At 37.2% G+C, this 12,234-nt stretch overlaps 1 protein-coding gene across 1 annotated transcript in view; it reads right to left on the reverse strand.

Moving 5' to 3' along the window:
* Positions 1–12,234, reverse strand: part of LOC142365533 (ras GTPase-activating protein 1-like) — a 110,453-nt gene that overhangs the window by 33,972 nt on the left and 64,247 nt on the right. Inside the window, exons 9-12 of the mRNA XM_075446346.1 lie at positions 9,368–9,446; positions 6,830–6,950; positions 4,714–4,870; positions 2,342–2,429 (exon numbers count right to left, since the gene is read on the reverse strand). Coding sequence (XP_075302461.1) covers positions 2,342–2,429; positions 4,714–4,870; positions 6,830–6,950; positions 9,368–9,446 — 445 coding nt within the window. The remainder of the gene's footprint in view (positions 1–2,341; positions 2,430–4,713; positions 4,871–6,829; positions 6,951–9,367; positions 9,447–12,234) is intronic.

Consider the following 12,234-nt stretch of genomic DNA (forward strand, 5'->3'; position numbering starts at 1 on the left):
AGGGACAGGCCACTTGGGAAGAGTACAGGAATGTTGTCAGAGCATGCAGGGATGCAACAAGGAAGGCTAAGGTCCACCTGGACTTGAATCTGGTAAGGGATGTCAAAAACAACAAGAAGGGCTTCTTCAACTACATCAGCAGCAAAAGGAAGGCTAGGGACAATGTGGGGCCGCTGCTGAATGAGGCGGGTGTCCTGGTGACGGAGGATGCAGAGAAGGCAGAGCTACTGAATGCCTTCTTTGCTTCAGTCTTCAGTGCCAAGGCTGGCCCTCAGGAATCCCAGGCCCCGGAGGTAAGAGAGGAAGTCCACAGAGAGGATGACTTTCCTTTGGTTGAGGAGTACTGTATGAGGGATCGCTTAAGCAATCTGGACACCCACAAATCCATGGGCCCCAATGGAACGCACCCACGAGTGCTGAGGGAGCTGGCGGATGTCATTGCTGAGCCACTCTCCATCATCTTTGAGAGGTCCTGGAGGACAGGAGAGGTGCCCGAGGACTGGAGAAAGGCCAATGTCACTCCAATCTTCAAAAAGGGCAAGAAGGAGGACCCAGGGAACTACAGGCCAGTCAGCCTCACCTCCATCCCGGGAAAGGTGATGGAGCAACTCATTCTGGATGTCATCCCTAAGCAAGTGGAGGAAAAGAAGGAGTAGTCAGCATGGATTCACCAAGGGGAAATCATGCTTGACCAATCTGATAGCTTTCTACGATGGCATGACTGGCTGGGTAGATGAGGGGAGAGCAGTGGATGTTGTTTACATCGACTTCAGCAAGTCTTTCGACGCTGTCTCCCATAACATCCTCCTAGGGAAGGTCAGGAAGTGTGGGCTGGATGAGTGGTCGGTGAAGTGGATAGAGAACTGGCTGAATGGCAGAACTCAGAGTGTTGTCATCAGCAGCGCTGAGTCTAGTTGGAGGCTGGTAACTAGTGGTGTCCCCCAGGGGTTAGTACTGGGCCCAGTCTTGTTCACCTTCTTCATGAATGACCTGGCTGAAGAGTTAGAATGTACCCTCAGCAAGTTTGCTGATGACATCAAACTGGGAGGAGTGGTGGATACACCAGAAGGCTGTGCTGTCATTAAGCGAGACCTGGACAGGCTGGAGAGTTGGGCAGAGAGGAACCTGATGAGGTTCAACAAGGGCAAATGCAGGGTCCTGCACCTGGGGAGAAACAACCCCATGCATCAGTACAGGCTCGGGGCGGACCTGCTGGAAAGCAGCTCTGCGGAGAGGGACCTGGGTGTCCTGGTGGACGACAGGTTGACCATGAGCCAGCAGTGTGCCCTGGCTGCCAAGAAGGCCAATGGCATCCTGGGATGCATTAGGAGGAGTGTGGCCAGCAGGTCGAGGGAGGTTCTCCTCCCCTTCTACTCTGCCCTAGTGAGGCCTCATCTGGAGTACTGTGTCCAGTTCTGGGCTCCCCACTTCAAGAAAGATGAAGAGCTGCTGGAGAGTGTCCAGCGGAGGGCTACAAGGATGGTGAGGGGACTGGAGCATCTCTCCTACGAGGAGAGGCTGAGGGAACTGGGCTTGTTCAGCCTGAAGAAGAGAAGGCTGCGAGGGGACCTAATATATGCTTACAAATATCTTAAGGGTGGGTGCCAGGAGGATGGGGCCAAGCTCTTTTCAGTGGTGCCCAGCGACAGGACAAGGGGCAATGGGCACAAACTGAAGCAGAGGAAGTTCCGTCTGAACATGAGGAAGAACTTCTTCCCTCTGAGGGTGATGGAGCACTGGAACAGGCTGCCCAGGGAGGTTGTGGAGTCTCCTTCTCTGGAGATATTCAAGACCCGCCTGGACGAGGTCCTGTGCATTCTGTGATTCTGTGAAAAAACCCCTTATTTTTCATGCAAGATCAGGGCCTAAGTGTATAAACAACGATCAGTTTATGGACAAGAGAAATAACTGTAAAAGGCTCAATAGATTTTGATTGGTGGGCATACCCGCATCAGCATTTTAGTTCATATTAGAAATGTGCTCTTGAAGCAGAAGTCCCACTTACCATGCTCTGGTTCATTACATGGAAATCTGTTTTTGAACTACTCCAAAAGATATTCTCCAGAAATATCTAATGGAAACTAATGGAAGTTCAGTCCATGGGACCAGACTAGGACTTGTCCAAAGTAAAATCCCTAAGGCACAGGTAATGTAGGTGCTGAATTCTCAGCACCAACTACTTCCCTTACAGATCTGCTACTATTGCATGGTAATATTTGCTAATGTAGACATAGCCATCATCCGTGGTACGCTTGCTTTCTATTAGAGAAGAATAATGTCATTAAACACCACAAACCAAAAAATTACTTTTAAAATTATATTTACCAACAAAAGCTCTCACCTGTGTTTGTTCTGGAGTTTCTCCTGCGAAGTAAAAGATGTAATGCTCTTCACTGAAGTGCTGAACTACTATCTGAAAACAGTTTGGCCTTAAAAACAAACAAAACAAAAATGTAGCATCATCACACTTGGAAACAGGAAAAACCCCAATAAGAAAAGTTTCTACATGCTTCAAAATTGCACTGCAGTTCAACTAGTTTGCTTCAGAATATTTAAGAAACTTGGAAGAGTTTGTATTGAATATGCATGTACACTTACAGTTGAGGCAAAATACACCTGATGACATAAAAGACTTGTTAATGAGGACTATTCCCCACAAACATTTTAAATGATGCACAGGTTCAGCATTAGTTCCCAACCAATTAATCATGCATTATGGATTTGTTGTTTCAGGAGTTCAGGAAACTATATTAACATAAGGAATTCCTCATCTGAATGTGTTCCACAGCTCTCACAACCACTAAAACATGCATTGGATCACATACTAATCATTGTGATATAAACTTCTAAAGCTTTAAATGCAATTATAACATCTTTGCCATTTTATGTGTCTACACTCATTTGTCAAGAAGTATAAAAAATATTTTGTACTGTTACATTACAAGCTAAAGTGCATACTTGATTCACAGCCTTCCACATTACGTTCAAAGGAATTTAATTCTCCCAAACACAGGGTTACATGAAGGATCTTACTTCACTTGCAAATGATGTTTCAGTCTTCCCTTCCCCCTATCCATTGCTTAGGGAAATACTGGCATGCCATTTTGTGGCCATGCCCACAGGAGGATTGGGGAGGGGGGCAAGAAGTAGCCAGTTCAGGGCTACTTAAATCATTATCACTAAAGACATGCAAAGCTGCAGCCCTCACTGTACTTCTGAGAAAAGGGGAAAGGTAGTTTTTACCACCTACTTAAAATATAAGAGGAATTTTGTCTCGGCTACAGTTCTTCACCAACAGCTTTCCCAAGCAGGTGCAACCATGCATCTCCTTCTACCCACACTTTTAGTGTTTCTTATTATCGAACTACATTTTAACCAGCAGTACAGCATTTCTTAGAAGCTGCTTAACAGTCACCATTAATGAAAATGTTCCTTGTTTACAGTCTACATCAAAGCTTCCTGCATAATTGCCAACTTACATGAGGAACATTTCAGTAATCTTTTTTTAAATGCTACTCTGTTTATGGCTCCTCATTGCAATAGTTGCGCAGATTTTTCAAAATTACTGAGAAGTGTATAAAAATCAGATGGTGCAAGAACACTAGATCTTTGCAGCTTAAGAAATGCCACTAATTTTAAACATCTATCTTCATATTATCTCAGTGAAAAGACTTAAAGCTGATTAAATACTTTTAATAAATGGAATAACCAGAGCTTCTGTTTAATGCATTTTTCTATCTGTTATGAAAAAATAATAACATTTGTAGGAATAAATGCATTTTTTTTCTTCTATATCACACAGAACTGCATTTTTTTGTAGCTAACAATGAAAAAAAAGATATGACTTCTTTCATCTTAGTTACCAATGATACCGGAAAATGGTTTGATTCTCAACTTCTTTGCTGATAATCACATCACTCGCAGTTGACATATTTTGAATAATCAAAATTAGTAAATGAAACTGTGAAAATGATCTTTGAATCTAATTATCTTGCAAAAATAATATGTAAAATGTTCGCTTATATGAACAAACTTACTGCTCTAATGTTGGTCTAATCCAATTCTTACCGATTCTTAAATAGAACAGATTCATAAATAGAAAAGCACTGATAAATTATCTAACTCATTTAGCTTTCTAACACCTATCCACCTAATACCTATCTTTTGGAATTGACAAAATTCTTGATCTTATCAATTCTTGGTTCAATAGGATTAAAACCCTCAATACAGTTGCTTAGTAATCTTTTTAATGCCTCTAATATGAAATGTCAAACAATTAATACACAATATTGAAAAATGACAATGCAAAAGGCCAAATCATCATCAATTCATATTACTTGAGAAAAATCTTAAGACTAAGTCCTAAAATTTCTTACTGGAAGTTGTTTATGAACAGTTGCTAGCAATCAAGTTGCCATGGCTTAATATGTTACTGTTAATCAGTTAAATCTGTCAACATATGCTCTTGCAATCTACACCAACTACGGAATAAAATACAATACGAACCAAGAGTCAGAATGCTTTCATTTCACAATCAGCAAAAGCTAAAAAAACCACACGTGGACAGTTACCAGGGCTCAGGTGTCAAAAAGCAAGTTTATTGTGCCAGGCCAACTTGTTCATTGGTGACATATTGTCCGTATCTTGTATATGCCTCAAACCAGTAGTTAACTGTCCTGCTGCATGTACAAGAATTAAAAGCCAGTGCCCTACCTGCCAAATAAACTGTCATGTACTCCATAGACTGAACATACACTAAGGTCTATTAATCCTTTAGGTTTTGTGGCTCGTTTTTCACTTTCAAAAAAAATAAGCTGGGCATCGTTTCCCTCCAATATAAAGTACAAGTTTTTCCATCTCTTTCCTTTACCTGTAAGGAAAGCAAGTAAGAAGTTACAATATTATTTTAAAGAAAATGTAAATTTTCTAAATGAAGAAAAAAGAGGGCAGTAAGGTTTTTGTCAAAATACAAACAGAAGAATAATGTACAGTTAATCATGCTTAAGCAATAACATCAGTATACATACTCAATTTTTTGCAGCATGTAGCTAATACTAGACCCTCTTCACAGATTCAAGTACAATTTTAGATGGTTCTCTAAACATTTTCATTAATCTCAACAGGATTAAGCAAGTGCATATGAGCTCCATTCATATCAGTGGGAAGACTGTATTTATACAGTTTGCAAATAATGTGTGATGCTGTAAGTGATCCAATTTATTATGGCTATTTTAATTAAGAAATAGATTTCTCCTGATGTGAGAAAATTATTCCTAAACTCTAATCAACTGATCAGCATAACAGATCGCATCACAATATCTTAATTCAGAATGCCTGAAGAACAGAAATGGGAATACAATATATACAAAATTGGATCAGAACCATGCCCCAAACATACCTATATCCAAAAATTTGACCAGTTCCTCATGTTTCAGAAAAAAAACATAAAAAAATATTAATAACCAGAGATTTAAATATCAAGGTTTGTTGGAAGACACAATAGATGTATCAGTAAAATGTGGATTTAGCCACTGACTAAACCAAAAATAAATCACTCATTGTTTAATGTCCTCTGAATTACAACTGATAAGGAACCTTCTGCAACTAATTCATACGTAAACTACAGTACCTTTTAGAAAAACATTCAGCCTTAATTTTCAACTTGATCATCATCAATCTACCACAACCCTTCATAAACAAGCACTAGCACTCACTGCTTTGGAAAACTAACTTTAACGTCCAGTTATTATACTCTACTAGATGGAAAAGTGATTTTACTAAATTTCTGTTCTGTATGCAGGTATGTGCATCTCTCCACACCTACTCGGTACTCCTGCTTGCACATTTAAAGTATCTCATTATCCCTTTTAGGTAATGATTTTCACTTCAAGTTCATTTTCAGCTGATTCCTCACCCTTCCACATCCCTCTACACCTTCTCTCAGAACTAGCACTCTCAAGAGAAGAGATTCTTTCCTTGCTTTATTCAGAGGATCTAGATTTTATTTCCTTTGAATGTGTCTTTTAAATTTGGCTATATTTAAATGCTTACCTTCTTTCTCACTTTTGCTTGCTATCCAGATTACTATCTGGTACTTATTGTTTTAGCTACTGCCTCTGTCATATGCAGAAACGTTATTCCTTTTTTTTTTTTTTTAAATCAACTTTAGTGGAAACAGAAAAACATGATACTTGGAAAGGGACTAGCCTCCTTGGAACTATGGTAATTCTTTCTCAATGGTAATTCTTCAGGGATATACTGAGATGAGTCAGGCAGCTTTTAATCCAATTATTCTATGCTATATTGACTGTGTCAGTGTTAGAACCTTAAAAAAAATGTACCTCATATACCAGAGTACACATTTTAAATTAAACATACTACCTAACTTGGAATAACAAAATTAAACCATCTCTGGTCTCCAATGAATGAAATGATTCATATTAATCTCTCTCTCTTTAACCCATGTAATCAGCTTAAATTTAAACAAGTTGTGTGTTAAATATGAATACATTTTATGAAAATATACTTCATTTAATGAGTCTGAATGCTACCTTTGATAAAAGGTGCTTAGTTTTTGTGCTGTTTTCTGATTTTTTTGGCAAGAACTGCCAATCAACATCTTTATATTACGTGACATTTTATGTATTATGTCTTTCTATTTATGTACTTAAGGAAAAAGAACCTTTCATACCCTTTACAGGCTTTCTACCACCTTTTGCTCACTTAAATTTTGCCTCCACTAGTACCAGTACTACACAAAATATGCATCCATATCTGCATTTTTTAGAAAAAAACATTTCATAGAAGAAATCAGAAGAACAGAACTCACTTTTTTTCAAAAGATATCCTTTTTTGACAATATTTTTATAAAAAGCATCCTTTGTTTTGCGACGAATTGTATCATAGATTTCTTTTCCATCCACTGTATCATTAAGCACTTGTTCTTGATGCTGGTAAACAAGGAAAAAATCAACATTTTTTTAAGCTCAGAAATCACCATGAAACAATTGCACACTATGAAGCTGCAACTGAAATTTTATTGAATTCTTTATTATTATTCTCTCATGTGTCTTAACAAACTAATATAATTTAATACAATACCTTTGCCAGAAATGTAATATAACAATTTCTTGTGAAATGATTAGGCCAGAATTATAATATGAGAAGAAAAATAAGGTTTAAGTACAGACCAACTTTCGCAAAGCAACATCTGTATTTATTTTTTTAACGCTAAAAGAAAGCAGCATCTTTCACAGTGATTTATGCAAAATTTACACAAGTCTTCAAAGGTTATTTAGCTTCTGTCTTCCACCAAGGCTTTTGGGACTGAGTAATTAAGGATAAAGTCTGAATCAACAAGAATGCTGCAGATCACAATTAAAACTGAATGATTAACAAAGTTGTACAGTCCCTCACTAATCTTATTAGTGCTCATGTCCTAAATAAGTATCATTCTAACAAAAAACAATAGGAGAAAGTAGAAACAGGAAATAGAAAAAGGATAAATTCACATAGAAAACTAAGATCTCGAAATGTAAACACCAAGCTAGAATGGCCAAAAGCCAAGCCAAGTTTGACCTTACGGAGTCAGCTGATCAGCAAAAGTTCTTTAGCCGTAAGAAAACATGAAAAGCAAGACTGTCAAGTAGTGAGAACAGTATTGAGATGAAGTGATACATGCACTAGCTTCATACCAAATACTCTACTTTTCTCCCTTCCCCCTCATATATCTATAAGAATTATGGTTTTGAACAACATCACAAAGGCAAGATGAAAAACATTTCAGTAATAGGAATTACAGGACTCACAATGGAAGCAATACCCAAATTTCTACTAACTCAAGATAATCTCTATAGCTATGAAAGAAACAATGTACAAAAGAACAGATCTAGTGAAAAATGTTTTAAAGTAAATTTCAAATTAGAAACAGGAAGAATTAGATTGAACCGAATAGTACGCAAGACTTCTGAAATTTTTTTCTTCAGAAACAGAGCATGACAGTATGTGGGAGAACACACAATCAAATGTAATTACACCACCAATAACTTTTTTTTTAAATAAAACCAAAGGAAAGTCACAAATATATCTGAATAACTTAAAAGAATTTGATGCAGTCTCACATGGAAAATTAGTCAATGCAGAGAAAGTTATTGATACAGGAACCATAATTGGATATACAAAGTGCCAAAGTGAAGATGATTGCCATGATCCAAAAAGAATTATGGAGAACAAGGAAAGTTACTAGGTGAAGCTTTTCAAGGATCAGTCTCAGAATTTAAATTTCCTCACATTTGTCTCAACCACATTACAGAGTGTGATTTAATAGTAGCAGACAACTGGGAAGCACTGATGACAAGCCAATCAGCAATAAAGGAACGATCGGAATAATAAGGCATAAGTCTAGTAATACAACATAAAATTTGCACTCGTTGATACTTACCAATAGAAAACAATATAATATAATGTGGCTATGATAACGACACAGAGAATATTCTAGGATATATATCTGGTAAGGACTCTCACAGAAAAAAGGAATTACGAATGACATGGTATTCTGAGCTGTTCTGGTCCATTACATTCAAGAAACATGAACTCACACTGGAATTGGTGGTAGTAGGGCAACTACAAGAACGTTATTAAGAGACAAAAAACAGATTTTGTATGCTCAGCTTAGTGAACTGACTAAGGGAGAATACAAGAAATGCACTTGCATTAATAAAATAGATATAACAATAGGGTAACTATATAGGTTGGAAATTAAAACCAAATTTCTAACCATCAAAACAGGAAAGTCTGAGAATAGATAGGGAACAAAGTATACAAATATACTTTAGAACTAGCTCTAACTTTATGAAAAATTAGACCATGTGGTTTGTTTATTATCAGTGGTCTCTTAGGATGAATTTATGCTACAAGGCAACAATGTTCCAGAACATGCCCTGTAATCCCAGCCCCCTGATCATCTCTGAAGCTTTTCTGTGCTTACAGTTTTTCTCTGGGGGAAGAAAGACTCCAGACACAGAAGGATGGAGGGCAGCCTAGTTCCCCCCCCCGACTCCAACATGGTGTTAAGGCACAGCATTAGTTCAATCAGGGACCAGAGCTAGGGGCACAAGACAGAGCATTTACACCTCAGAGCATAGACAAAGATTACCATATCTTCTGTTTACTACAAGCCAATCTTAGATAAGTGAATGCATATGAGGATAAAATGAAAGAAACACATAAGCTCAAAATAAAAATTCAGGAGGGGATGATGTTGTTTAACTATCATGGATACCTCTGATATAATTCAGTTCCTATATTATAAATATTTGAGGATTAAGTCAATATCTTCAATAACAAGTGCTCAGAGATGAAGTTTTACCTGCACTGGAACAGGATCTTTAAGGTAATATCCTTCAACAATCTGTTCTTTTCTGTAATGTTCAATGATCTCAGCAATACTGTAAAAAAAAGAAAAATAAGATTTAAAATGTTACACAAGTTAGTTTTCCTCTGTATGAGAATTTGCTTTTCCATGCAATCACACTACGTGCGTTTCCTCACAAATTTATAATAAAAATCAAGTGTTAAAAATCATAATCTCGTTTGCAGCAATGACAATTTACTAATACACTGAAGTCAAGAAAATCTCAGAACTGTACTCATAATGTATTAATTCTAAACCCCACAGAACGTTTTCAATCAGTTGTTGAAAATGTCTGTACCGCGTCTGGCTGGTATGGAGTTAACTTTCCCCATAGCAGCCCTCATAGTGCTGCGCTCTGTATTTGTAGCTAGAACACGTTGACAACAAACCAGTTTTGGCTACTGCTGAGCAGTGCTTGCACAGCATCAAGGCTGTCTCTCCAACCCCACTCCTCAAAGGCCAGCAGGCTGAGGGTGGACAAGAGGAGAGGACAGCTGACCCAAACTGACCAAAGATATATTCCATACCATATGATGTTGTGCCCAGCAACAAAAACTAAGAGAAAGGAGGAGGGGGGGGCATTTGTTATTAAGGCATTTGTCTTCCAAAGCAACCACTACACATACCGAGGCCCTACTTCCCAGGAAGTGGCTGGACATAGCTTGCTGATGGGAAGCAGAGAATAAATCTTTTTTGTTTCCTTTCCTTCCGTGTACAGCCTTTGTTTTTATTTATTAAACTGCCTTTATCTTGACCCATGAGTTTTTCATCTTGTTTTCTACCCCTGTCCCACTGAGGAGGGGGAGTGATAGAGGGTCTTGGTGGGCACCTGGTGGCCAGCCAAGGTCAACCCAACACAATGCCAAATGAGTACACTACCTTTTCCACATTCAAGTAACACATGTGCATTTCCCAGCTCTCCAACCAGGTTGAAAATTGCTATTAGTAACAATTTTCAAAGTCCTATAGTAACTAGGGAAGGGGAATGGGAGATACTTCAAACTGTGCAAAGCAATTTCTTTCTAGGAAGACAGGAGTGGGAAATAAAAAAGTTTTGTAACATGAATTACACAGATTATACTTCAAAATCACTGAGCTATCATGTTAAATTTACTACCCAGTCAGCAACACTCCTTTATGGAGAAGCTTGCATTCTAATTACCAGAAGCAGATTTAAATTGTATTTTGAAGGATCAGGAGAGAAGTAGTGACAGATGCAAGCTAAAATGCAATGTATCTTTGAGTTGCTCTTATTCTTGCAGTTATTGAAAGTTATATTTTAATAAAGAGAAGTTAACATCAACACAGATGAATCATTCATATACAAAATATCAACCTGAAAACAAAGAACTAAGTAATTAAGTGGAGAACAAAAACATACTTTGCTTTCTCCCTTCATATGTACTGTTAGCTGTGTGTGCAAATGCAATCAAAAAGGCACACGTGACAGATCTTTGCCTATTACAATTGGATAAAATTTTGTCCAAAGGAAAGATATAGGATACTATAAAAATGATCATAAAAACATGTAAATAAAACAATACAAAGACATCTTTGTTTGCTTTTTCTCTATGTCATTTTTCTAAAGCTATGAACTAGTGTATGCTTGTTAAGGCAATGAATCTTCCCACGAACATTTTTATTTTTCAGGTTTGTAAAGTGACTTGAATTTCTCAGTATTATTAAAAATCAAATAAATTTCAATTTTTATTGATATGCAATATGCATATGCCATTTTCTCCATAAAAATTTAAGCTTTACCACACTGCATAAAATAATCACTCGTATTCTGCATGTTGAACACCTATTGTCAACATCTTGTTATGAGGGCAATCAATAATAAAGCAGCTTTAAATAATTTTTTCCTCATTCATCAAATCAAGAATACCTTGACTGTCAATGTCTCCTCTCCTTCCTTGGTTTAAAAAACAGGAGTCATTCCTCAGCATAAGAAGCAATTGCCTGTTTTCTTCCAATGTTGTAAAATGAGCTGAAGAATAAACTGAGCTGTATTTGAAAACTCATTTTGGAGTTAGAGTACCACATAGACTAGGACTTTATACCTTGATGGAGTGATTAAGGGTTTTTTTTCTTTAACCCTCTTCTCCCCTCCCCCACACAAACTCAACTCAGATGGTCATTGTATATTGTCTTACCACTAAACCAGTCCAAAAGACTGAACAAGCCAAACATTGCAAACATAAAGATACCATATATCCTCAAATACACTTGAGAATGAATTTGCAAGTGATCCAAGTTACCTAACATGTAAAATGTAAAGCATGAAATCAGACTGACCACAAAAAGAATATAAGGGACAGGAATAAAGGGTTTATAACTCTTTTCAGTGTCTGACAGCAACAAAATCCTACTTACACAAAATACATCAAGGAAGGTATAAATAAGTATGAATTGAAAAAATGAATGGTTAAACTAGGTTAGATAGAGAGAAATAAAGATGAATCTCAATACTACATTACAGTTACTTTAATAATTGTAAAGTGTTTAGCATAGAGCTTATTAGGCTGTCCAGATCCTAGCTACCTGGATAATTTTAAAAGCATTTCATCATCATGAGCAGTATCATTCTTTTAATACTTAATGGGTGAATTAAGAGTTATTCCAACTGCTGACATTTGAAATAGTGAAGAATGCAGAAAGCAGAACACTATTCTATACATCATTACATTATAAAGAAAAAGAATTAACATGTTAAGCCCATATTGTTCAGCCTATCAAAACATGGATTAATCTATCAGTTAAAAAAAAAAGGCTTCCAACAACTCCAATCTTCTTCTAGTCTCAAATTGTCTCATCTCTCA

The sequence above is a fragment of the Opisthocomus hoazin genome, chromosome W, assembly GCF_030867145.1.
Source record: "Opisthocomus hoazin isolate bOpiHoa1 chromosome W, bOpiHoa1.hap1, whole genome shotgun sequence".
NCBI lineage: Eukaryota > Metazoa > Chordata > Aves > Opisthocomiformes > Opisthocomidae > Opisthocomus > Opisthocomus hoazin.